Source organism: Hyperoodon ampullatus (genome assembly GCF_949752795.1).
Source record: "Hyperoodon ampullatus genome assembly, chromosome: 7".
Classification (NCBI taxonomy): Eukaryota; Metazoa; Chordata; class Mammalia; order Artiodactyla; family Ziphiidae; genus Hyperoodon; species Hyperoodon ampullatus.
In genome coordinates this window covers 11344453-11371643 of record NC_136920.1, presented here as the reverse complement: position 1 = coordinate 11371643, position 27191 = coordinate 11344453, and the positions used below count along the sequence as shown (strand labels likewise).

Genomic DNA, 27191 nt, shown 5'->3' with positions numbered 1-27191 from the left:
TGGCAAATTTAGTCCATATATACTTATGGTCATTACCAATATATTTGGAATTAGTTCTTCCGTCTTCTCTGGTCATTTCTACACACCCCACTTCCTGTACGTAATGTTTATTTTTTAATTGAACTGGGTGTTTTAGTTTTGCTTTCTTGTGTTTATTCTACTTCATTCCTTTTTACTCGATAATTAGTTTGGAGGTTTATGCTCCATGCCTCTGCATCACCTTATGCCATGTGACAGAGGGGGCTTCAAGAAACCCACCCTTTAATTTGGGCCTGTGTCCCTTGGGTTTGGGGAGCTTGAGAACTGGCATGACATGTGACATCAATAGAACTGAAACAAAAAGAAAGAAAACTACACTGGGAGACACTACTCTTACGTCAACGCTGGGACATGAATGGGCACAAGGTTATCCTGGACCAGATGTGGGCCAAGCGGGAGGGAGCTGGCCAGGAGCCATTTGTAAGTCCTGTCCAGGATTCCAAAAGACTGATGGTCCCCAGACAACCAGGCTGATGAAGGAAACATTCGCAAGCAGACAGAGGAGAAGACTTGCCCTGTGGAGGGAAGGACAATCGGCCCCAGCAGGGTACTTCTGAGGAACCAACAAAAGCCCCTTTCAGGAAAATGGTCACTTTGAACACCTGCCAAGCCCAGCGAGCAACAGCAGGAGACCTCAAGGGACCAACCATGAAGGGTCGTGCCTTCTCCCCCAGACCCTCCCGCGAGGGTTCAGCAGCACCTACATCAGGCACGGGACCAGCCACACCCCCACCCCGAAAGCCCTGAGGCAACCTTGTACCACGTGACCTGGCCCCATTGGGCAGAGCTGACTGGCCTAGTGGGGCCACCTGACCCAATGGCAGCCAATCAATCGGTAGGCTAAGTGTGGTGAGCTGAGCCAATCAGATTCTCTCTCAGGAGCTTGCGCTGGGAGCGCCTCGCAGGCCACAGGGAGGGATGAAACTGAACAGATGTGGGGAGAGAAGCTGCAGGAGCGGGTACGGGATCAGAGACTTGGCAGTGGGCGGGGAGGGGTGTCGTGACAGCCCAAGTGGAGAGGACGCAGGAGTGCTGCGGGGTGGAAGTGATAAGGCTGAGAAAAGCTGTGGAGATCAGAGGGAGAGAAAGGAGGTTTTAACAAGATTGGCAAGAGCATATAGTCCTTCCTTATGGCTGAGGTTTGAACCCCACAGACATAGACTCCAGCTACTAAGTCCTGGAAGCCAGCCTGGGTCTAGCTCCAGGCCAAAGGTCCTGGGTGTGCAGTGGTTCCTATTCTTGCATATCAATCAGGTTTGTCTGTCTCCCTTGCTGCCCACCTGTATCCTCACCACTAGAAACCCCCATTACTTGAGATAACCGGAGTTGGACTTTGTTTCCTGCATGTAAAGAATGCAGCCCACACATAGAAAGTGAGAGAAAATCACCAAAGAGGCAGAGAACAACATGGCATCATCAGGAACAGAGTGTAGCTGCACCCTCAACAGACTTCACGCCAGGCAGTTCTTGCTGCATTTCCCCCAATAAAATCCTCCTTCATTGGGCTTTATTTTATTCTGTGAAAATAAGCCTTATTGTAAAACAGAATAAATCCACAAACCAAAGCTCAAACCCTCTAGCAAAGAAGGCCCCCTTAATGTATAAATTCACTGCTGACAAGAGGGTCCCTTCAAGTCATTGCTTTTGTTTCTTGTTTCTTGAGAACATGATTCCAATGAGGCCCATGGCTGCCAGGCCCACTCCTGCGATGCCAGCTGCCATGACGGTATCTCTGACCTGGAAGAGAGAGGACGGTGGATCAGATTCTGTCAGGAATCTGAGTACACGCTGTACATTCAACAAGAACATCCAGCTCAGGGGGCCTCCCATGTCCCTTGGCCTCCTTGACAAACTCAGGAGTCAACTAATATTGACAGGGAAATGGGGAGAAGAGGGCAGGATGGGGAAGGAGTGGTGGATGGGGCCAGCTGGCCAATGACATACACAGGTCTGAAGAGGGAAACTCACTTCACCCTGTGAGTACTTAAAACACACATCCCCAGAGGGTGCCTGTGAAAAGGACAGGGAGATGAAGCCAGATGGTTGAACGCCTGGCTGGCCAACAGGGAGCTCTCGAAGTAAGTGTGAAGTTGAAGAGGCACTGCTATTGAACCCTCAACAAACTGTGACCTCCGTCAGAGCAAAACCCTCACTTGCCTTCATCTTCGTTGTATCCCCAGCACCCGGTCCTGCCAGGCGCAGAGGTGCTCTTTGCATGTTCTTAAGTGACTCAACTATGAAGAGTAGTAATGTTATACTTTAAATTATTAAGATATCTGACTTGTATTGTTTGTACTAGGAAAAAAAACTGTTGCAAAAGTAAGAGTAAGTTTCAGGGTAAAAACTGAACATGTATCAAATTTCACTCTTTCCTAAATCCAACTAAAAGTAAAATAAGGCATTTGTTTTAGGCATAATTCCACTAGGACCCAGAGAACACTAAATGCAGTGAAGGCACAATGCCCGAAATCATGAAAACTGTACTTTTTCCCACTAACGGTATCATGAACATGGATCAAGAAATCTCACCCTAAAACCAAGCCAAGCATTTAAGCAGAACCAAGAACTGCAAAGGAAAAGATTCTTTTTTTTTTTTTTTTTTTTTTGCAGTACGCGGGCCTCTCACTGTTGTGGCCTCTCCCGTTGCGGAGCACAGGCTCCGGACGCGCAGGCCCAGCGGCCATGGCTCACGGGCCCAGCCGCTCCGCGGCATGTGGGATCTTCCCGGACCGGGACACGAACCCGTGTCCCCTGCATCGGCAGGCGGACTCTTAACCACTGTGCCACCAGGGAAGCCCGGAAAAGATTCTTAATGATTTTACGCCAAGAAGTCCAATGAGACAGTGTACTAAAAATCCCAGTAATAAAAAGGATGAAAATGTGGACTTGGTACCCCAAACCCACATCCTTACATGACACCGCCAACTCTGCCCTTGGTACCCTAAGCACAGAGCTTGCCTAGGTTGTGTAAGTTGTGGCCAAAAAATTCCCACATGCCCACCATAGAGAAGACTTTGAAAAACTTCAATGGTTAAAATGAATATATGTTGGCACTGCCCAGGCTTATCTGAGCCATAAACGTGTCCAGCATAGCTGTGTGAAATGCCAGGAAATACACCAGTGTAACTAACATCACAAGGTATCCAGAACACATGTCAGCAAAAGCTTGAATGAAGCTACTGACCTAAGGTTTGACTGCCGGTCAGTCTTTAGACCTTCCTGTTAAATTAAAGGTAATTAGGCTTGGCTTTGTGGCAACCATGGTCCTGTTCGGTTCTTGCTAGGGAGCCTGCATAAAACCACTTATATCCAGTGTTTTCCTTGCTAAGCTATGTGTCAAGGTGGGAGAAATGGTTTGCAGATAATGGAGTAGGAACAATAAGCCCCCAATTCTTTACAGAACCTCACAGTGTGAGGAGAAATGCTGATGGAGCCGGGTCATACAAAAGGTACTTTGTCAAGGAAAACAACAATAGCTTCATTGTGTGTGCTCATGCTTTGTACAGAGTCAGAGTGTGTAATTAAATACAAGAAAGTAGTATTTAGCTAGCCCTGAGAGTGCAGATTTTACAGAAAGAATGATCTTCCCAGGAGAGACAGAGCTACCTGCAGATGCCATTGATGATTTTCTTGTTGTAAGGCTGCTGGGTCCAGCCCAGCCACTGTGCTGAAATTACAACAGTTCTGATCATGAAAATGGGCTACACGGTGTGCACCAGAGGTCTTCAATCAGAATATTATGAAAGAGAAAAGTTGTTCCTCATTATCTTTTCTTGAAAGTGGGCAAACAGTAATCCTATCAGACTGCAGACAATTAGCTGCTTATGCTAAGTTTACTATGAGTTAAGCCCTGGAATTGTTTAGGAGAAAGACAATTCTAATGTGCTTTCTTCACTTTCAGCAATGTTCTAAGTGGATATAAGAAGAGTAATATTATTCAGAAAGCAATTGAATTCAGACTATGAGAGGTTATAAAATAACAATGGTTATAAAATATGTGTACAGAAAGTTGGCTTTAATATTTACAGTAGTTTTTAAATAATACCCTGTAATTTATCCAGGTTTATGTAATTACACAATACCATTGGCCACATCTTCAATTTCTATTTATCTTAAAATTTTATCTGACACAGAGTAGACTTCAGCATGAGTGTAGCTCCTAGTTGCTTTTTGCTAGAGTACTATTCAGTACAAAAGCTTACTAAGTATACATTTTTTGAAGCCTGAGTATTTTTAAGTAGGTAGGTGGAAAATAGGACCATCTTGATTAGAATACTCTGAGGCATGAAAAGCACAAACAACATTTTAGTTTAAATCCGTTGTTTCCCTTTCTAAATGGAAACTTAGATGAGTCACATACAGTCCATTGAAGGAGAATCTAGTCTGCTTCAAAGAGCTTAACACAAATAAACATAATGACTAATAAGATCCTTTTCATACAGAAAAATATCCTCATGAGTTAAGTGAAAAAGAGAGCTGCTGCTTTGATGGCTCTTACAAAAAACAGTACTGCTGGACATTGTCCAGAACCCACTAAATCCACCCTCTCTAGTGAGATGGGAGAAGTGCAGAAGCTACATTTTAATTGGGCCACACCGTGTATTATGATCATTACTCACCTCGGCCAGTACTTCCCAAGGGGGTACAGGCTTGCCCTCTGGGGGAAATTTGGCAATATCTACAGACATTTTGGTTCTTACACCTGGGGGTGGAGGGTGCTACTGGCATCTAGTTGGTAGAGGCCATGGATGCTACTAAACATCCTGCAATACACAGGGCAAGTCATAACAACAAAGACTTATCTTCATTGTTAATGACCCAAAATGTCAACAGTGCTGAGGCTGAGAAACCCTCACCTAGGCCAAGAAATGAAAGAGGAAATCTTTGGAAACAGTATAAATGGCACCTCTTTTTGTTCTGTAGTATGTTCTGGTTTCACGTTCTGTGAGGGGGTCCAGTAGAATTGTTGATGCTGTTTTATCATTGTTGTGTTGTCACGGTTTTGCCTCTTTCAGGTGGCTGGCTAGGGCACTGGGCTAAAGCCTCAGGAAGGGAATGGGAGGTATCCAATTTGTATTGTTTCATTTTTCAAGAAGGTGCTTGTAGAAAGAGGAAATGATAAAAAATATTTCTTGGTTCTTTCAGTATCTCAAGATTTGGAATTGTATTTAAATGCTCTAAATATTATTTGTGCATACTGACATAAGTATTTTACTAAATTATGTAACAATTTTGTGAAGAAATGTTCTACTTATATTAACTTGTGACTCTCTTCTTTAGTCTAATAATAATCACTAAAGGATAACTAAAAATGAGATGATTTGGAGATATTTTATAAATCTACCAAATCTTCTTAAAATAGCACCCTGAATTTGGTATCTTATACTTCCCAAATTTGTACAGTAATCTCTATTTGGAGTTTATTGCTGCATAGAAGGGTGGACATTTACCTGAAGTAGAAGCCAGGTATAATCAAAACCTCAATTGTTATGCAGGATCACCCATGAAATCAGATTTGTTTAGCATATGTTTCTTTTTTTATGCTGATATCATCACTGCTACTTCTTTAAAAACTTCTACTGTACCCAGATCTACCAATAAGTGTTAGTTTTCTCATTGAAAAAGATAAATAATTGGAACAGGGGAGAGAAGAAAAGAAAATCAGAGGAGCAGTCTAGGGGTACAACCTCCGAATAATCAGTGTTCCTGAATGAGAGAAGAGAAAATGGAAAATTTCCCAGAATTGAAGGAATAGGGTTTGCACATTGAAAAGTGTCATCAAGTGCCCAGCACAATTCATGAAAACAGATCCACACAAGGTTTATCATAGTGAAATCTCAGAACACTGAAGATAAAGAGAAGATTCTATAAGCTTCCAGAAAGATAAAATTGGTCACGTACAAAGGATCGAAAATCAGAACCAATTCAGACTTCCCGTAAACAATAGCATAAACTAGACGACAATGGAGCAATACCTTCACATTTTTAAAAAAATTCTTTTCAGCCTAGAATTCCATACCCAGCCAAACTATCAATCAAATATGAGGATAAAATGAAGACGTTTTCAGGTATAAACAGTCTTTTTAAAATGTATCCTTTCTCAGAATCTATTAGAGGTGGTATTCCACCAAAACAAGAGAGTAATCCAAGAAAGAGAAAGATGTGAGTTGCAGAGGATAAAAGCATTAATACAGGAGAGAACTGAAGGGCATCTCTAAAGGATGCTAGTAAAGAGAGATACCAGGATGACAGTATGCATCAAATGTGACTCAAAACAGGCTTCCCTGGTGGCGCAGTGGTTGAAAGTCCACCTGCCGATGCAGGGGACGCGGGTTCGTGCCCCGGGCCGGGAAGATCCCACATGCCGCAGAGCGGCTGGGCCCGTGAGCCATGGCCGCTGAGCCTGCGCGTCCGGAGCCTGTGCTCCGCAACGGGAGAGGCCACAATAGTGAGAGGCCCGCATACCGCAAAAAAAAAAAAAAAAAAAAATGTGACTGAAAACAAATGTTTTGAAGGCCATTATCCCCCCTAGATAGGTATGCTGAGTGCCATCATCCCCCAGATTCCTTCTGGTTGCCTCACATTTGTAATCTGAGTCATGAGGTTCCTCTCATGGACCCACCCACTGACTTTCCCAGAAGGAGGGAAATTGAAACAAACATTGGCAGTATTGCCCTATCCTTCCCTAGCTAGGTGTGTACTTGCTACTAGTCAATTTTTGTATTAATCATCTTTCACATTCATATATATATACATACACACACACTTATATTTATTGTACGTATGTACATATATGTATATGTAAATATAGGTATCATATATACATGTACTTATATACATTTTTATATATTTATATATTTATATATTTATTGAATAATAATAACATGAGTGATTGAAGAAAAAAATAAGAGAATACCCATTGGAAGATATCTACTGTATCATCACAGAGCATAGGATGAACTAACCAGCATGCAGGTCAGTGTAGTAAACACAGCTGATGATCAGTAGTATGAGGAAGGCTGAGCATGATCCCTGTAGGGGGTGTTGGTGGATGCCTCCCCAGCAAGTCACTGTGGCCCAGACAGGCCAGTGGACAAGACAGTGGGTGAACCAAGAAAAAGAATGAAGATGAGGACCATTATGACTACTTCAACTATTACAATTTATTAAGTGTATTTTCTGAGTTGCCACTCTGCTAGCATAAGGATGTTCTTATTTAATTCACACAGTAACTCTCCTAGATAAGTATTATCACTTGTACTTTACCAGGGTTTGGAGAACATGAATCAATCTGTCTGCCAGGCCATGCCCTTGACCATCACAATGACCAAGGAAGAAGAGACCAGATCTCAAAAAATTAAAAAGTACTGAAAATCAACAACCTGATGGATCTTAAACTCATCCTTTACTGAAAGAAAAAAAAATCATACTCCTTTGCATCAACAGGCATCCAAGAACTTTTCCAAACAATGTTCTCACACACACACACACAAATGAGGGGGCTGCAGGGAAGGGCCAGAAAAGGAGAGGAGAAAGTGAGAGAAAATGGGAAGGAAGTTAGTTACCCAGGTGAAAAAGCAATTCAAAGAAGAGAGTGGCCATGGCCAAAATCAACTAAGTAAATCAACACACCTGCATCCCCTGGGGCCTCCTGGACTGCCCCTTGGCTTAAGGCAGGGCTAAGCACAGGGCTTTTTATAAGTCCCGGCAGACCTGGGCTTCAGACCCCACCTCTGCTACTTATCAGCAAAGTTGGAGACAACTCTCAGGAAAAGAGACAACACAGATTTGTTTGATGAAATGAATGGCCATCAACAAGTGCTGTGAGCCTCAGTTTCCACATCTGTAAAGCCGGATAGTAAAACCTGCCTCTGCGGTTGTGGGAAGGGTCCATCTCAGGGCCAGGCAGCCAGGGAGGGCTGGGCACCGGGCGGACAGTGATGGCTGTGCTCACACCCTCGGCCATCGTCCCGCACCCACACTGGCCCATCTCCCCACCCTCCTCCCCACCCCGATTGTGACATCCTTGAGGGCAGGCTTCTGCCTCTGCTATTCTGTCTTATTTGTGCCCTTGTCTCCAGCCCAGCCCAGCCCACATGGATGCCCAGGTCAGCTGAGGAAATGGTCTGGTTCCCAGGGATGGGGACACACTGAGGACGCACCTGGTCACTGCGGGGGACCCTGTAGCGCAGCTCGTTGACAAAGTGCTCGCAGTTCTCGCTGGTCAGCTTGTAGAGAACTTCCTGGCCCACCAGCTCCTCCGCCTGCTGGACAATTTTGTTGGGAGGCAACGGCGAGTACTTGTCATCGTGCTTATTGTTGACCCGGTACTGGTCTCTCCCAGCCACGTCGCACAGCCGATCCTTCTTCACTATTGCCTTGTCGGTCAATGCAGACATGACACTGGCCATGCCAGCTCCCGCGATTTCACCTATGGATTCAGGATGAGAAACAGCAGGATCGGTCCTGAGCCGGCCCACAGGGGCTCAGAGCAGCCCCAAGCCTGGCATCCACCACATCCACAAGGGGATGAGCAGATGTGAAAGGGCCACAGCTGTGTGGCTATGAATAAGGCGCTTATGGTCTCTAGGCCTTGGTTTCCTTATCTGAAATGAGAAGGAGTAAAGTTCCATGATTTGTTGTGATTATTTTTAACCTAGAGAAGCTGGCCTTGTATACCCTCTTGATTGTGCAAATATGGGCCCTGAGCACACCCACCTCCTTGGAGGAATAGAGTGTGAACTTTTTGTGATCCTAAAAATGCTACACTTCCTTGACACGTACAAAGCTGATCACTGCAGAAGAGGTAGATGGATTTGCAGAAGTGGATCCTATCCTTCTTGGAGCAAAGGGACCAAAACCCCACAGCTGCTCCCAGAGGTGTGACACCAGGGAGGTCCACGGGGAGGGGCTGGAAGAGGCAACAAATTTCCAGAAATGAAACTGCCTTGAAGCAAGGGATTTTGGCTCAGTAGAAGGACCAGGATAGTTGGGAGGGAAAGCTGATGCCAGCACAGAGATTGGGCATACCTCCTGAGGCAGCCAGCCTACACCGTGTGGTGAGGGGCAAGCTTTTGGTATGATGGCTGAAGAGGTGGGCTTGTACGACAGAGGCGGACCCCAGGGAACATCACAGAGGAGGCTCACTGTCCCTCAAAGAGTCTCTGTGGCCCTGCCGCGATTGGGAACCCCCAGGGCTCTTCTCAGCAGGGGAAGCATCCTATTACACTGGGCAGGACCCATCTTCCACTGTAACACCATGTGACAGCAACAAGCAAAGGCAAGAGGGTCTGATCAGAGTCCAGGTCCTGTTCTGCTAGGCTTTCCAAAGAGGACTAAACCCCTCTGCCCTGAGTATAATCCTGAGATTTTAGAAAATCAGAAGAATTCAGACTTGCTACTAATAGGGCACAAGGTGCTTGAGGATTCAGTGAAGTAAATAAAAGATAGTGCTGTGTTTGAGCCCCAAATTTGTGGAAAGGCTCAGTGTGGTGATTGGATCAGGGGAGCTCCTGAGACCCGTCCACCTTCAGCCCCTAGGCGCGTGGGTGGCAGGGCTGGGACTGGGGCGAGGCAAGCAAGGTGCCTGGAGAACAGAATTTCAGGAGGCACCAACTCTCAGGGATGCAAGTTCAGAGTCAACACCTAAGAGTGAGGGCTTCCTTACACTTCACACCCTGGGTGCCACCCTCGTGAGTGAGTGCACAGGCTGACAGTCGGAAGCTCTGGGATCTGATTCTGGCTCCATCACTGAATGGTCTTGACATGTCACTTAACTTTGCTGAGCCAACACTGGGAATCCACAAATACCAGCTAAGATGGATTCACAAACACACATCAGTATAGAAATTTAAAGTTTCTTTTAAAAGAATTATTTTACTTTTTAAAGTTAGTCTATTAAAGAAAATACCAATTAAATAATTGGAGAGAGGGCACAAGGATATGGCAAGCAATCAGTGACTAAATTTGGGGAAACCTCACACTTGAGAGTATAGCAGCATGTGTAAGGGCAGGGAATAGAGAGTCAGACAGCCAGGGTTTGAGTCCCACCTCCACGACTTTCCTGCTATGTGACCTTGGACAAGTGGCTTAATTTCTCTGAGTCTCCAATTCCTTGTAGAATAGGGTCAGTAAGTTCTACCTGTGCCTATGGTACTGGACGGGGAGCTGCAAGGATTAAAGAAACTGACTAGGCAAGGTGCCTCCACCAGTGCCTGGCACAGGGTGAGTGCCCAGCAAGTGTCCGCTCTCATTAGTATTGGGTTGTTCTCTAAGCTTCCTTCCAACTCTAATTTCCACCGTTTTCTCAGTAGCAGGAGGTCAGTCCTCCTTGCCTCACCTATTCCACGGGGCTCCTGTGAAGCTCGAGTGAGAAGATGCAGATAGAAGCATATTTCCCTTTAAGGAGCATCACTCACCCAATGAAGGGTGTCACACCTATCCACCCAGATCCCCTATCATGCCGTTCCCTGCTTCCTGTCCAGCAGTTACACCCACTCAGTGCAGTCAAGCAATACTGAGGCCCTACTACGTGCCGGGCCTTGTCCAAGGTGCTGAACACAGATATGAACTAGACAGCACACCTGCCCTCAACTAGTTTACACTCTAGTGAAAGGACACTGACAAGGAACAAATAGACAAAAATAACACGCTTTCAGGTACTGAAAATGCTATGGAGAAGATTAAGTGAAGTCACATGGGAGAGGATGACCAGGGGAGAGAAGAAGAAGCTTCAAGAAGGTCAGAGAGGCAGGCAGAGGCCAGACCACGCCAGGCTCACAAGCCACAGCACAGATCTCAAACTTATTCTACGTGTGATGGAAAAGCCAGTCGAAATAAAAAGAAGGCGAGTGACATAATCAGATTTACACTTTGGAATGATCACACTGGCTGCCCAGTGAAGGAAGGACTGACCGTAAGTGGACAAGAGGCAGAGAGACCAACCAGAAGCTGCAGGAGCATCAGGTGAGAGAGGATGGTAGCTTACCCCAGGGCACAGCAGTGGACATGCTGAGAAGTGATCAGATTGGGGTTCTGTTTTGGAGATAAAGCCAATAGGATTTCCTGATGGATTAGACGTGGGGTGAAAAGGATCAAGGATGATGCCTAGACTTTTGGTCTAAGCAACTGGATGGTATTGTCCACTGGAGCCCTCCATTCGGGGTGTGTCAAGTTCAACATGCCAGTTAGATACCCAAGTGAAGATGCCAAGTCGTCAAGAGGTTACACACATCTGAAGCTGGGCAGGGTTAAAATCAAGTTAAGGTAATGGTCTAAGGGAGACATCGACAAATAGAAGGTGTTAGAAGCCAGGGGACCGGATGAGGGAGGAGTAAGGATTAGGGGTATGGGAGAGGAGGAGCCCAGCCCCCTAGACACAGGAGGCCAAGAAGGAAGGGCCCAGTGGGAAAGGAAGAAAGGCAGCGCCAGGGGAAGAGCAGGGAGAGGCCACTCGTGTTAAATGCTGCAGAGAAGCCAAGTAAGCCGTGACCAGGATATTGATTGTATTGATGTAGCCTTGATAAGAGCTGCTCCAGGAGGGGAGTAAATACTCCCTGGTGGAGGGAACAGAAGAGAGGATGGGAAGTGAGGAACCAGCAGGGACCATGGCAGACAAGAGAGCTGCTCCATGGGAAGCTAGCTAGAGAGGATGTGAGGTTGAAGGGGTGTTTGTTTGTTTTATCAGTGGGAGATATTCCAGTGGTTTCTAGGCCCATAGGAATAATACAGAATTATTATTAATTTGAGGGCACAGTGCTTGTGAAAGTAAGAGAAGGGGGTCCAGGGCCCACACCTAAAGGCTGGCTTTTAAAATAAGGGCAGGGGCACATTTGCACTGTAACAGAAGAAAAGGCAGATTATGTGGTTCTAGATGTTGGTGGTTTGGTTGATCAGGGGTGGGGATGGTGACATCTACCCTGGTTACTTCTAGATTTCTCTATAAATACAGGGTGAGGTCATTCATTTTGCTACCATTCTTGGTCAGCAAAAGACACATCCAAGAATGTCCACAGCAGCTGCACACAGTGCAGCCCACTAATGGAAGCATCCGATGCCCATCAGCAGAAGAAGAGATAACAAACTGGGCGATGTCCATATAACCGAGGACACGCAGCAATGGAAAAGTAAGAACAACACAGATGACCTCACAGGCCCAGGGAAAGAGCCAGACACAAAAGAGCACAGGCTGTGTGATTCCTCTGCTCTGAAGTTCTGCAACAAGCACAGCTAACCTACAGCAGGAGAACCTAGAAGAGTGGTTGCCTCTAGGGAGGGAGGGAGCATATTGAAGAGGCACGAGGGGGTCTTTTCGGGGAGTGGAAATGTTCTAGATCTTGATCCGGTCATTGTCACATGGATGGATACATTTTTTTAATTCACTGACTATACACTTGACAATATTGTGCTCTTTACTGTATTTCGGTTATACCTCAGTTTAAGTAAAAAGTTTGAGAAAACAGGTGGGGAATTCTCCCAATAATCCTGCACATTAAAGATTCTTAACGTCAGTTTACAAATGAGGAAACCAAGGCCGGAGAGTGAAAATGGATTCACAGCCAAGTCTGCTGCCCAAACACCTGTGCTCTTCCCAGGAGATTTGCACTTCAGGATCGAATGTGTTTTATACGAAGTCATAATACATAAAATACATGAAAAGCAGAACTGCCCCCGTGGAAGCCCACCTCAGTCTCTCTGCATGGCCCTGGTGTTCCAAGGTGCAGAGTCTGAAAACCACCGCTCCACACCGAGCTGTCTTCTTGTAGCACCCAGGAACCAACCGCCAGTTGGGGGTGAAAGAAGAATGTTGGGGTCCCCTGTGAACCACAGCTCCCCCATCTCCCTCTGCTCCCAGCCCCAGCACAATGGAGCCCTGGGCACCCTTACTTGGGGGGGCCAGGTGGATCACATATCCATCGCCAACGTAGATGGCCCAGTGACTGTAGAAAGGGCGGAAAATCTCGATCAGGTCTCCAGGCTGGGGCTCTGGCTGCAAAACCAAGAAGAGGGCTGTTTCAGGTGATACGAGCGCTTGGAACCAGGGGCAGGGCTCAGCTAGGCGGGTGCAGCTCCACGGCCTCCAGCTAACAGCTCTCCAGGGTGTCCTCCTGAGCCCTGCCCGGCCAGTCCAATGCCAGTCCGACTTCACAAGCCTGTGTCCCAGACCTGCAGGGACTACGGGCCTGCCCACCTGTCATTACAACCTGCAAAGTGCACGCCTAAAGGGTTTCTTCATTAGCTGAGGTCTCTGCCTTATTGTTCCTCTTTCTAGGAGTATTATTTATTGAACTCTTACTCAGAGCCAAGCAGTCTGCTAAGTGTTTTACAGGCGTAGCTCAATAAATCCACACAACCCTCCTATGAGGTGGGCACTGCTGTGAACCCCATGTTATGAATGAGGAAATGAAGGCTCAGAGATGCAAAGGAATGTTCTCAAAGCCACACAGCCCCTGAGTGACGTGGCCAGGACTCAACACTAGGCTGCCTGATTCCCAGGCCCAGTGTCTTGACCACCACACTGACCGTCAGGCAACACCACAGTTTATTTGATTAGAGCTGTGCATCTGGAGACTCTTCCAGGGGGGTCAAATTGGGGGGTGTCACACAGACACTCCGCAACCTGGCCCAGGGCCTGGCAGAGAACTGGTGTCAACCTCTGGCAGTAATGTCCCCATGGCTGCTCATCCCAAGGATAAGAGGGTGTATGTGTGTGTGTCAGTGTGTGTGCGTGTTGGGGTGTGTGTGTGTGTATGACAAGCAAAGGAAAACTCTCCTCTGCACTGTGCTCACACCAGTACTTCTGACACTGGATGTGTGGGTTTTCCACACTAAGTGATTCACTCCTTGGTGCACACTGACTGGGCACCCACAGTTTACCTCAGTTCTGACACTAACGGCCTGGAGTTAGCACAGACCCACAGGCTTAGTCCCAGAAGACTGAGGCCCCCCACACAATTTAGACGACAACTGCAAGTTGCAGGTTGTTAGCTGTGCTCTGAACAACCGGCTGTAAATTGGGGGTTCCCACAGCCCCATCCTTGGGTTCAGTACTTTGCTGGAACAGCTCATAGAACTCAGGAAAACAGTTTACTTGCTAGATTACCAGTTACTAGAAAATACACAACACAGGAATAGCCAGAAATGCAGAGGGCAAGCTGTGGTGGGAGGGGCACAGAGCTTCCATTACCCGTCTGGGGACCAGCACTCTCCAGCATCCCCGTGCTTTCACCAACAGCCTACGTTAGGGGTTTTATGGAGGCTTCATTATGTAGGCACAATTGATTAAATCATTGGCCATTGGTGATTAATGCAACCTCCAGCCCTCTGATCACCTGGTCGGTTGAAAGGGGCTTATTATGAATGACAAAAGACATTCCTCTCACCTCTGCTGCTCAGGAAATTACTCGGGTTTTAGGAGCTCTGTGGCAGGAACCCGGGGCCAAGACTAAATATCCATTTCTCATTATATCACAGTGAGAGTGCGAGGGAGTGAGGGTGTGTGCATGTGTGCAGGGGAAGGTGGGAAGGAGGCTGAAATGTTCCTCAGAGCCCTGCCCTGTTAGGGGAGCACAGCAGCCCAGAGCCTGAGAAAACCTGGGGAGGTTCAAGAACACTTTCATTCAACCTACTGAGGTCCCAATGCCAGACACTGGGCTAAGGTACTACGGGTGGGGACACTCCGACCTGGACCAGGATCAGGGCTGATGAGCTTCTGTGGTCCAAACCAACCTTAAATCTCTTTAGAACACCTGGAGACAGAGCCCATCGGTGGTCGTTCCAGCCCTCTGTCTTTTCCCGCTCACCTGCTTGCTCTTAGGGGACAGACCCATAGGGGTTTGCCCACATCCCACCGCCAAACTCTATGGGCCTGACTGAGAGATTCCATCAAAGATGAGGGGGGGAGCATGGACTCCCCCTTGTATGGCCTCCCCTGGGATAAAAATGATGGGCAATGGAAGAGCCAGTCACAACTCTATAATGGCTAGGAAGCAGGGTCAATGACAGTTCACTTCTACTTATAGAAACAATAAAACTGCAAACAAACATCCCACGTGGTAGGAAAAAAATCTTTTCACAGGAATTTTACAGATAAATCATATTGTCTTACGGCAGTGATTATAATTTATCTTCCCAGAAGAAGGCGCCCAGACCTTACTGGGAAGCTTTCAGAACACTGGACAATGGTCACAATTGATGAATCCCATTTGTTTTCCAGAATAAAAGAAAAAGTATATATTAATTGTTTGGTGAGAGTTATGGGGTCTTCAAGGATCCCCAAAGGGCAATTTAACTGGACATTTCCATGAATAAGCCAGGACATAAAAGCAAGGCAGAGACCCAGCCCTCAGGGAGGCTACTGATTAGAAAAGGAGACAGTTGGGACATCAGTAATATGACGTCAAGTAATAAGCATCCAGTAGGTACACAGACCCAAGGAGCTCAGGGGCTCAATGTGTTCCAGACAGATATCAATGAAAGATATTGATATACAGAGAAACATGCTTGCAAAAATAAATAAATACACACACACAGAGAGAGACAAAAATATCTACAAAGAAACTCAGACTTTATAACACTAAATACTGATGCTAAGTGAAAGAAGCCATACCAATAATCTACATACTGTGTGATTCCATTACACGTCATTCCAGAATAGGCATCACCATAGGACAGAAAAGTAATCAGTGATTGTCAGGGGCTAGGAGTCAGGAGAGGGGTTGACAAGAAAGGGGAATGAGGAAATTTCAGAGCAATTAAACTTTCTGTACTGTTCTCTATTTGATGGTGGTGAATGGTTACTCAGTTGTCCATGTTTATCAGAACTCATCAAACTGAACACTAAAAGGGTAAATTAGACCGTAACTTTTTCAAACACTAATTTTTTAATAAATAAAAAATTTTAACTTTAAAAAAATGGATATCCACAATTTGAAAGCAAAAAAGCTGTGATTTTTTTTTTAATACTCAGTCATATTGCCTGTCCCTTGTAAGGGCAAAAGGCACATATTCCAAATATGCACTAGCTTAAAACATGACACCACTCAAGGAAACTTCTTTTTAAAAATGAAGTGAAAGGTGTTGGACTCGCCCACAGAGCCCTGTGCATTAGTTAGAAGCAAGGACTCGATGTTCACATGACCATGTGGATAATCTTTTAGATACGGTGCTGAGTGAAAAAATGAGATTGAGCTCCGCAAAATACCACTAATACATATTAAAGATACCCACACACAAACCAATAATACATGTCTTACCAGAACGATATCCAAAAAAACAATTTTTAAAAATAACAACAAAAGAATCTAAAGAATACATATTAAATATATTAGGATGCTACCTAGCCATTGGGAAGACGGAGAGGGAGAGGAATGATGATAAAAGGGAACTTAAAAAAAAAAAAAAAACAGAAGACAAGGGGTCTTTCAGGGACCAGTGAGGACAGGGTGCCATGAACAGGGATATAAATAATTCACACCCTTTCACTAAACTCTAACTGGAGAAACAACTGCTTAATGATACACACAGCCAACTGAGCTGAATCAAAATTAAGAACTCAAGAAAGCATGTTATAAAATTAGAAATATGAGAGCAAAAGTCCTTGGGCCAAATTTGTGCCTCTGCTTATTTTTGTATGCAGGCAAAGAATGATCTTTACATTTTTCGGTGGTTGGGGGAAAAGTCAAAAGAAGAAGAATATTTTGTGTCACATGAAATTATATGAAATTCAAACTTCAGTATCTATAAAGTTTTATTGGCACAAAGCCACCGCCATCATTTACCTTGCGGCCAAGGCTGCTTTCTCTCTACAGCAGTAGAGTAGTTGCAACAGAGACCAGAGATTGTAAAATATTCACTCTCTGGCCCTTCAGTTTGGATCAACAGTGATCCCTCTCTCACTCAGCTTGATCCCCAGTCCCAGAACCTAGCTGTACCCTGTTGTCAGGTGGTTCTTCCCCCAGGTACAAGGTGAGCCAGCAGGAAGCCAGAAACTCTCCAGAGCACAGTAACCAGGGCTCTCCCACACAACACAGCCAATGACAGTGGCAAAGCTGAGACTCTGCACCCACAGGATTTCAGAACAAAAAGTCTTTATTCTCTCCACAAAAGCACAGTTTACAAAGAGCTGTGTAACAGCCATTTTCCTTAGCAAGCAAATGGAGAACAATATCTGGCCTCTGCAATTCACACTGGAAAAACCACCTAAACAACCATTAATAAGGACCAACTAAATTAATTATGTTATATTTATATGTACAAACAGCCAATAGAGAGAACAAGTTGGATTTACGCAAGCAGACATAGAAGTAATCAAAACAAGTAAGTTGGAAAACATTATCCCATTTTTGTTTAAAAAACATTGTTATACATTCACATGCAAAATGTATTATACACTATGTAGGAGCTGAGGAAAATACACCAAACTGTTGTGTATTATATACAGTGGGGGTTGGGATTCAGAGACTTTTATATTTTGCTGTATTATTTTATTATTTTCTTACCAATGTGAATTATTTTTATAATAAAAACTTTTAATAAAAGAGTTTTAGATGGGAAAACATCCTTCATATTGATGAACTTGCAGTTTTTTAATTGAAAAAGGTGGATGTTATCAGCAAAACCTCTTGAAACCATCTCCCACCTGGAGCCTGTAAATATTACCATGTTAATGATACTTAAAAATCATTAACACGTAAATGTAACAGATAATGGGCTTCCCTGGTGGCGCAGTGGTTGGGAGTCCGCCTGCCGATGCAGGGGACACGGGTTCGTGCCCCGGTCCGAGAGGATCCCACATGACGCGGAGCGGCTGGGTCCGTGAGCCATGGCCGCTGAGCCTGCGCGTCCGGAGCCTGTGCTCCGCAACGGGAGAGGCCACAACAGTGGGAGGCCCGCGTACCGCAAAAAAAAAAAAAAAAAAAAGTAACACGTAAAAGCATAAAATAAAATTTAAAATAATATAGGTGGATATGTTTCAGATCTTAGAATAGAGGAAGAAATTCTAAAGATAAAGTCCAAAGAACAAGGCATAAAGTAAAAGACTGTGAGTTTTTACAATTGAAAAACGTTACAGTTCTTATTAAAAGTTTCTATCATTGCCTGTTACGTTCATACTCCCTTTTAAGAGAAAATGACCACCCACAATCCCGACTGCCCAGGCAGCCATATTTTATACCATGTGACCACTTCATCCTAGCCTCCATCAGCTGGACTAGAAAAAGGCACGGTTCCCAAGCAGGTCACCATCCTATGATCCTCCATAAGTGGACCTGGGCCAACCAAATTTTCTCTCTCTCTCTCTCTCAAAAAGCTGAACCAAGTAATGAAAAAGAAAATAGCTTTTGGCAGAGGGGCTAAAATTGAAAAGTCATGACAAAGAGGAGGCAAGGGAGACCCCAATGAACCACAAGCCAAACCAAGGGTTGGAGTTCTCACACCCACTCTGACCAAGTAGAAGACCCCTGTTGACAGTGGGAGAGAAGGAAGCAGGCATATCAAGAACAGCTAGCTGAGTCACACCAGTGGTGGAGCACTAGAGGAGAGATGCACAAACTCCAGCTGCTGGGTACATGGAATCACCGTGATCCTGAACTGCCTCCCAGCCCCTGGGATGCCCAGCCTTAATACAGCTCCTATACTTAGATTTTCAAGAGAATCCCCTTACCGCTCCACACGTGTCCTTAGAATAAACTTTTTTCACTTGAGCTAGCTTAAATGGGCTGCTGGTTACTTATAACCAAAAGAGACAGACCAGAACGTTCTGTGCATTGAAAACACACCACAGACAAACTACCATGAACAACTGGAAGAAAATGACAGCTTTAATACATAAAGAGTTTTTATGAATCAATAAAAAATGTAAACACCGGGCTTCCCTGGTGGCTCAGTGGTTGAGAGTCCGCCTGACGATGCAGGGGACGTGGGTTCGTGCCCCGGTCGGGGAGGATCCCACATGCCGCGGAGCGGCTGGGCCTGTGAGCTATGGCCGCTGAGCCTGCGCGTCCGGTGCCTGTGCTCCGCAACGGGAGAGGTCACAGCAGTGAGAGGCCCGCGTACCGCAAAAAAAAAAAAAAAAAAAAAAAAAAGTAAACACCAAAATAGAAAAAAGTGGAGAAAGGGTATAATAAATAATTTTAAAAGGAGAAATACATATTACCACTAATACAAGAAAACACATTCTATCTCACTAGTAATCAAATTAAATTAAAAACTGGTTTGGGGGAAGATTAAAATACTAATACTAAATATAGGAAAAGATGCAGGTAAACAGGCACCCTCAGTCACAGTTTTTAGGAGTATAAATAAATACAACTTTTCTGAAGGTCAATTTGGCAATCTGTATCACTAACCTTAAAAATATTCATATCCTTTGACCCAATTTCTATTTATAGACCAGATCTTAAGGAAATAATCTGAAATGCCTATAAAAGATGTCACAAAGTCACATCTAATGGCAAAAAATTAGATACCTAAATATCCTACATAAAGAGATTAGTTAAATATTGCCATAATTATATACTAATGTACAGTTATGTTTTAAAAGTCATATTTTAGGGCTTCCCTGGTGGTGCAGTGGTTGAGAGTCCGCCTGCCCATGCAGGGGACACGGGTTCGTGCCCCGGTCTGGGAAGATCCCACATGCTGCGGAGCGGTTAGGCCCGTGAGCCATGGCCGCTGAGCCTGCGCGTCGGGAGCCTGTGCTCCGCAGCGGGAGAGGCCACGGCAGTGAGAGGCCCGCGTATAGCAAAAAAAAAATAATAATAAATAAATAAATAAATAAAAGTCATATTTTAAAAGAATACTTAAGGACAAGAAATGTCCATAATATAATGGTAAGTAAAAAAGCTTTACAATCAATGCTAACTCAATTTTTTTTAAGTAAAAATAAAAAAAGCTTTACACAAAACGGTATTTTTTTTAAACTTTGTTCAAAAAAGATAACCAACACATTTTTTTTGAAAACTGTGGAAATACACCAAAACGTAAACAGTGTTTATTACTAGGTGGTGAAACTTGGGGTATTAATTTTCTTTTTAATTCTGTTCTAGTTTTCCAAATGTGTAAATACATATATATTTGTTTTAGAATCAGAAAACAACATAAGGCTTAACAAACATCAGTGTGTTCAATCTGGGGTAATCCGTACAATTACTATTATGTAACAAAATAAATACACACAACAAAAAGCTAGAAAGATGCATACCAACATCCTAACAGAGATTCCCACCAGGGGCTGGGGCTAAGTGTGGTTATTGTGATTATTTTGCTTCCTTCTATTTTTCTGCATTTTCCAGCTTTTCTGCAACGAGCAGAAAAGTTTATAACATGCTTTGCAACACTGTTATGAAAATTTTTCAAACACTAGTTTGAATTTCCAAATGTTCAAAATTGAAAGCATTTTTCAGTAAACATCTGTATACCCCACCACCTACATCTACTGTTATGCTACTGAATTTGCTGTATCACAAATATGTCCACCTACTCCGCACAAAGTACAGGAGGGGAGGTTGCTGGCATGCATGCAGAATCACCCTGCCCTTAACAAACGCCCTCCCCCACCCCAGGGAAACGGTGTAACTGGTCAAGGACACTCCTTGAGGATCCCTTCACATTGGGGATACCCACCTCTGCCTGAGAGGGTCAAGGAACTCTTTCATTTGCTCATTCATTCTACAGATGTTCACAGAGCGGGGCACCTGGGCCATGCCTGTGAACAAAAGCCGAGATACCTGACTTCACGGAGTCAGGTATCAGGTGTTTTGTTCAGCATCAAGGAGACAGAAATTTTTTTAAATTTCTTTAAAGCCTTAGTAAATGAGTAAATCATCCAGAATAGTAGAAGAGATACCAAATAAAAACAAAAAGAAAGAAAGAAAAGGTAGGGCAGGGTTAAGGGGCTGGAGTGGGATGGGAAAGGGGAGGGGATTGCAATAGTAAAAGGGGGTCAGGGAAGGCGGAGAGTGGGCCCTGCAGATGTTGAGAAGACCCAGGCCGAGGAGACAGCCTGAGCAAAGGCCCCAGGTAGGAGTCTGTTAGAGGAACAGCCCGGAGGCCAGCGTGGCTGTAGTGGGGTGGGGAGGGGAGGAGGGGAGGGCGGAGGATGGAGAGAGAAGTTGATGGCTCAGGGGATGAGAAGGAACGCGTTCTGGTTTTCTTTGAAGGCAGAGCCAACAGGATTTGCTGTTGCAGTGAGGTAAGGTATGAAGGAAAGAGGAGTGAAACGTGACTTCAAGGCTTCAGGGAGGCTGAACAGGCAGGCTGCAGACACAGAGGGCACGCTGGGTTGAAATAGCCACCAGGTAGCCACCTGGAGAGGCAGGGAGGCAGCTGTGTGCATGAGTCTGGAGGTCAGAAGAGGGGTCTGGGGTGAGGGTCAGTGTCGATCTTTAGGAGAACAGCCCCTATTGGGAGCTGGAGGCAAAAGCCGGCTGAAATGGGTATAAGAGAGACTAGGAGAGGACCTCCTCCTAGAAAAGGGAGCAGTTGTGATTTCGCTGAAGTCTTGAAAGATGACAGGGAGCATGTACATGGGAGACACAGAATTCAAACCCAAATCCTGCACTTTTGTTTTGTTTTGCTTTGTTTGGCCACACCTCGAGGCATGTGGGATGTAAGTTCCCCCACCTGGGATCCAACCCGTGCCCCCTGCAGTGGAAGCGCGGAGTCTTAACTACTGGACCACCAGGGAATTCCCCCAAATCCTTCACTGTTTTTTTTTCTCCATATATATGGAATCTAAAAACAAAACAAAACAAAACAAAAACTGTTTCTGAAGAACCTAAGGGCAGGACAGGAATAAAGACCCAGACGTAGAGAATGGACTTTAGGACACGGGGAGGGGGAAGGGTAAGCTGGGACGAAGTGAGAGAGGCATGGACATATATACACTACCAAACGTAAAATAGATAGCTAGTGGGAAACAGCCACATAGCACAGGGAGATCAGCTCGGTGCTTTGAAATCCTTCACTCTTTTTTTTTTTTTTTTTTATGTTGGGGGTAGGAGTTTATTAATTAATTTATTTATTTTTGCTGTGTTGGGTCTTCGTTTCTGTGCGAGGGCTTTCTCTAGCTGTGGCAAGCGGGGGCCACTCTTCATCGCGGTGCGCGGGCCTCTCACTATCGTGGCCTCTCTTGTTATGGAGCACAGGCTCCGGACGCGCAGGCTCAGTAGTTGTGGCGCGCAGGCTCAGTAGTTGTGGCTCACAGGCCTAGTTGCTCTGTGGCATGTGGGATCCTCCCAGACCAGGGCTCGAACCCGTGTCCCCTGCATTAGCAGGCAGATTCTCAACCACTGCACCACCAGGGAAGCCCCTGAAATCCTTCACTCTTAACCGTCACAATCTCCTGCAATCAGAGGAGGCAGTGGGGAGGAAGCGGCCAGAAAGGGGAAATATGGAGACGGGGCAGACAGGAGCAAAACACAGCGGTTCAGGCGCCTCAGGGTGATCTTGCAGTTGGGTCAGAAGCAGGATCCCTGGGGTGGAACCCAGGCCTGGCAGTTTTGTAAGCTTCCAGGTGATTCTATTGTGCAGCCCAGAGAACCACAGGAGAGACAGGTTAGGCAGAGAGGGGCAGTCATACCTCACTTTGCAGGTGGGGAAACTGACACTAAGGGAATGAGGTCACTTATCCAGGGTCAGCCCGAAAGTAGCAAAGCAGGAACTTGAACCACAGCCTGGTCCCTACCACAAGGAGAATCTGCCAGCCTTCTGGCAGATTTCACCATCTGCCCCTGCATGTGAATCCACATTCACTCCTGCAACTCTGATCCAGTGTGAGACCCTCAGCTGTGGGCACTGGACAGGACCAGATAGAAAAGTAAGGGCACTTCCAGAAGAATTTTCAACCCAAGGGTTGAAACAAAACAAAAAGAATGCTTTTCTTTATTTTTTTTTAATTTTACTTTGAATGGGGTACCTATATTTTTAGTTAATGTTACTTATTTATTTTTAAAAATATTTATTTATGTATTTATTTTGGCTGCGCCGGGACTTAGTTGCGGCACATGGGATCTTCGTGTGGCAATGCAGACTCTTTAGTTTCAGCATGTGGACTCTTAGTTGTGGCATGCATGTGGGATCTAGTTCCCTGACCAGGGATCAAACCCCAGCCCCTGCACTGGGAGCGTGGAGTCCTACCCACTGGACCACAAGGGAAGTCCCTAGAATGTTTTTCTTTCATTCAAGGCCCCTAAGAAAGCATTCCAATCCGCCTACACTCAGCTCCATTTAGCCTCCTCATCAGAAGTTTGCAATTTTTTTATTTTAATGAAATATTTCAGGCATACAAAAAATACAGAAAGTAGGCTAATGAGCATTACTGCTCTGCATTTAAATTAGGATGCATTTGGTTTTCAGAAACTGCATACTGATTACAGCCGTGGGGCTCTGAAGCCAGACAGCCTGGGTTCAAATTCTGGCTCTGCTACTTACTAGCTGGATAGCCTTGGGCACGTTACCCAACTTCTCCCAGCCTCAGTTTCCTCAGCTCTAAAATAATTACAGCACCTGAGGATAATTGCAGCACCTGATTCATGAGGTTGTCCTGAGGATCAAATAAATTAGTACCTATAAAACACTCAGCAAATATTACCTGGCACACAGGTAAACGGCAGCTTTTGCTGCCACTGTTCTTGGGGGTGCTTTTATTATTTTGGATTTGGGAAGGTCAGAGGCAGCTCCAGGAGTAGCTGGAGACACTACGGAGGTTGTGAAACCCAGCCTGAGAGCAAGTTCTCCTTGTTCCCAAATCACATGCTCTGGTGAATGCGGAAATCCCTCACCTCACCCACTTCATTTCTGATACTCTGGGGAAAACATCTACAAGCACGTAATTCAAAAACCTGAAGTCCAGGGAGGGTGCTGAAAAGGGACTTTTCCAGCAGAGAGTTGGGAGTTTTGATGCCAAGGTTTTAAGAAGAAAAGAAACCCCCGAGGAGCCCACCATCAATCCTGTCTATCTGAGGCTGCGTTGTCAGAAGGAGGGCCCAGGCCACCTGCAAGTGAGGCCCCTCTGCTCTATTGCTGTGTGACCTTCAAGAATCATTTAACCTCTCTGAGCTTCTCTGGTTAAACAGCGCCATTAAGAACCATCCAGCAGTTTGTGTGAGGAATAAGTGAGATAATGGGGGTGAAAAGCTGTAAAACCCCTTAACGCTTATTAGAGGGTTGAGACCCTGTGCCCCAGGCTGGGTGGGTCCGGGGAACTCGAGGTGGGGGGCAGACTCCCCAGCCTCGGGCCCAGTGAGAAGGTAGAGGAGGGGTTGGGCTGACACATCACCTCCTCCCTTGCCAGCCTCAGGGAGAGGGACAGTGGCAGTTCCAGTGGGTACCAGGTCCAGCCACAGCAACCCAAAGGTCATGTGTATCCTGGAAAAAGGAGGCAAAACTCATTCGCCCTCCCAGGCTCTTGACCTCCAAGCCTCAGACCTGTTCTACATGTTGAACCTCACCCCACGGGAACCAGGACTCCCCCTGAACTCATGTGGGAACCACCACCGCTGTCACTATGCACTCCCTGGGGTTTTCACAAGTTACCTGGAATCCTTACAGCAGCCCATTTTACTGACCAGAAAACAGCTCAGATATAGGAAGTAACTGGCCCAAGAGAACTCCCTGAGAAGCAATGCCAGGATTACACTGCAGGTCTTCCTGAATCCAAAGGCCAAGTTCTTTTCACCGCACCCAGTAATTCACAGGAAGCTACTGACATCTGATCAGCATCCCCATGGTGAGCTTTGCCTCCACATCACTGTGCTCTAGTCCTGAAATGCCCCTGACTGCTCACTGGCAAATTCCTACTCATCCCTCACCTCTCCACCTCCTCAGTGCCTCCCCCAGACTCCAGGGCAGAGAGTGTTTATCAGCCGCAGCCCCGTTTATCCGATGACTATAATTGTTGGGCTGAGTCCCTGGGAAGGAATGATCAGTTTCCCTGCCCACCTCTCCAGCTGGACTGAGCAACCAGCCAGGCGCATACAACATTCTCAGCAGGGGTTTGTGGGCAAGAGGGACACCCTGCTTTCTCCTCAAGCCCCTCCCAGCCTCTGGCCCCGCCCCCTCCCTTTTGCACCTTAACTAGCCCCACAGAGATCTGTCAGATCATCAGGCAAACCTGGAGGGTCATAAAGAAGTCAATAGCGAGTCTAGAGCCAGAGACCAGAGCAGGCCCGTCGATTTCTGCATATCTGGAGGCTCAGATGCCCTTTGGAGCTTCACGTCCCCAGCAGCCGCTGCTCAACAAGCCACAGGTTTAAGGGCAGGGTGGGTGGAGAAGGGAAGGCAAAGCTCGTGGCCCACAAATTCTAAGTAAATTTAGAACACAGAGGGGAGGGAAATGGTCAGCACTGGCCCTGACCAGGAGGACTCAGGGCTGGACTAAAGGGCTCGGAGAAACGTGGGCCCATATGGTAGACACACAGCCTCTCCGTCCCAGGGAGGTCCAGGCAGCTGCTTTAACAACAACTAACATTTGTCAAGCCCTAAGAGCGAGGCAGTGGCACACCCAGAGTGGGAAAGTGAGAGCCGAATCCTCTGGGTGCAGACAAATAGGGGAGAGTTGTCCATAGAGAATTTTAAAACCATGATAAGACACACCAAAAATCAGTCTGCTGTTTATTATCACCATGTGCCAACACTTTCAAACAATATCAATGATATTGGTCTAAGTTCTAACTCATGCAATTCCTGTTGAGAGTTAATAATATAGGGACTTCCCTGGTGGCACGGTGGTTAAGAATCTGCTTGCCGATGCAGGGGACACGGGTTCGAGCCCTGGTCCAGGAAGATCCCACATACCGCGGAGCAACTAAGCCCGTGCGCCACAACTACTGAGACTGTGCTCTAGAGCCTCCGAGCCACAACTACTGAAGTCCACATGCCACAACTACTGAGCCCATGTGCCACAACTACTGGAGCCCGCACGTCTAGAGCCCGTGCTCTGCAACAAGAGAAGCCACCGCAATGAGAAGCCCACGCTCCGCAGCGAAGAGTAGCCCCCACTCAACGCAATTAGAGAAAGCCACGCACAGCAACAAAGACCCAACGCAGCCATAAATAAATAAGTAAATAAATTTATTTAAAATATATATATATGTGAGCTTTAATTAGCACACTTTCATTTCTTATTCTTTCAGTCTTCTATGTGGAAGTTTAATCAGAGAACACACAGCTATACAGTCAACCCCCAACATACACAGACTCAGCTACATGTGTCTGTTCCAACAGTAAGTTCTGAATGGCTCAGAATGGTTCAAGTTCACTTTCAGCACAGTTTGGGCCACCAATCCCTGTGGTCCTACATTTTCCTGTGTTTAAATAGAAGAGAAGAGTCTGCTCTCCCAGCGCCAGAAAAGTGTTTGAAAGTCTGGATCAACTTCACCAAGAACTAGACTCTCATTCTAAAACAATGGATTAAAGAAATGTCAAAGTTCACCATCATTCAGCCATTTTCTCTGATTTTTGCCAAGGAAGAAAAACTGGGGAGAATTTTGCCAAATAAGATAAAAACTTACAATGAATTTTCTGGTGAATATGTTTCAGTGAAAATGTTTTAAATGTGGATATATTTAAAAGCCACTAGAGTGAGGACTTCCCTGCTGGTCCACGGTTAAGACTCCACGCTCCGAATGCAGGGGGCCTGGGTTAGACCCCTGGTCAGGGAACTAGACCCCGCATGCCGCAACCAAGAGCCCACATGTGGCAACTAAGACCCGGCATAGCCAAATAAATAAATAAATGTTTAAAAAAATAATAATAGGGCTTCCCTGGTGGCGCAGTGGTTGAGAGTCCGCCTGCCAATGCAGGGGACGAGGGTTCGTGCCCCGGTCCGGGAGGATCCCACATGTCGCGGAGCAGCTGGGTCCGTGAGCCATGGCCGCTGGGCCTGCGCATCCGGAGCCTGTGCTCCGCAGCGGGAGAGGCCACAGCAGTGAGAGGCCCGCGTACCGCAAAAAATAAATAAATAAATAAATAAATAAATAAATAATAATAATAAATCAAAATAAAAATAATTAAAGCCACTAGACTAGATAAACAACAAATGTCCTACTGTATAGCACAGGGAACTATATTCAATATCCTGTGATCAACTATAATGGAAAAGAATATGAAAAAGAATGTATATATGTGTATAACTGAATCACTGTGCTGTACAG

The 27191-nt window shown here is 45.8% G+C and overlaps 1 protein-coding gene across 4 annotated transcripts in view; it reads right to left on the bottom strand.

The window, feature by feature from the left end:
• Positions 1-1550: 1550 nt before the first annotated feature.
• LOC307055265 (phospholipase A and acyltransferase 3) overlaps positions 1551-27191 on the bottom strand; it is a 28363-nt gene continuing 2722 nt past the window's right edge. For 3 of the 4 annotated variants that reach the window (XM_079707346.1, XM_079707344.1, XM_079707345.1), the window contains exons 3-5: positions 12925-13027; positions 8202-8470; positions 1551-1776 (exon numbers count right to left, since the gene is read on the bottom strand). In XM_079707346.1, the coding sequence (XP_079563472.1) occupies positions 1675-1776; positions 8202-8470; positions 12925-13027 (474 nt within the window). In that variant the 3' untranslated portion in view covers positions 1551-1674. Of the gene's footprint in view, positions 1777-5034; positions 5139-8201; positions 8471-12924; positions 13028-27191 lie in introns of those variants that run through there. The other variant, XM_079707347.1, reaches the window with a different exon arrangement.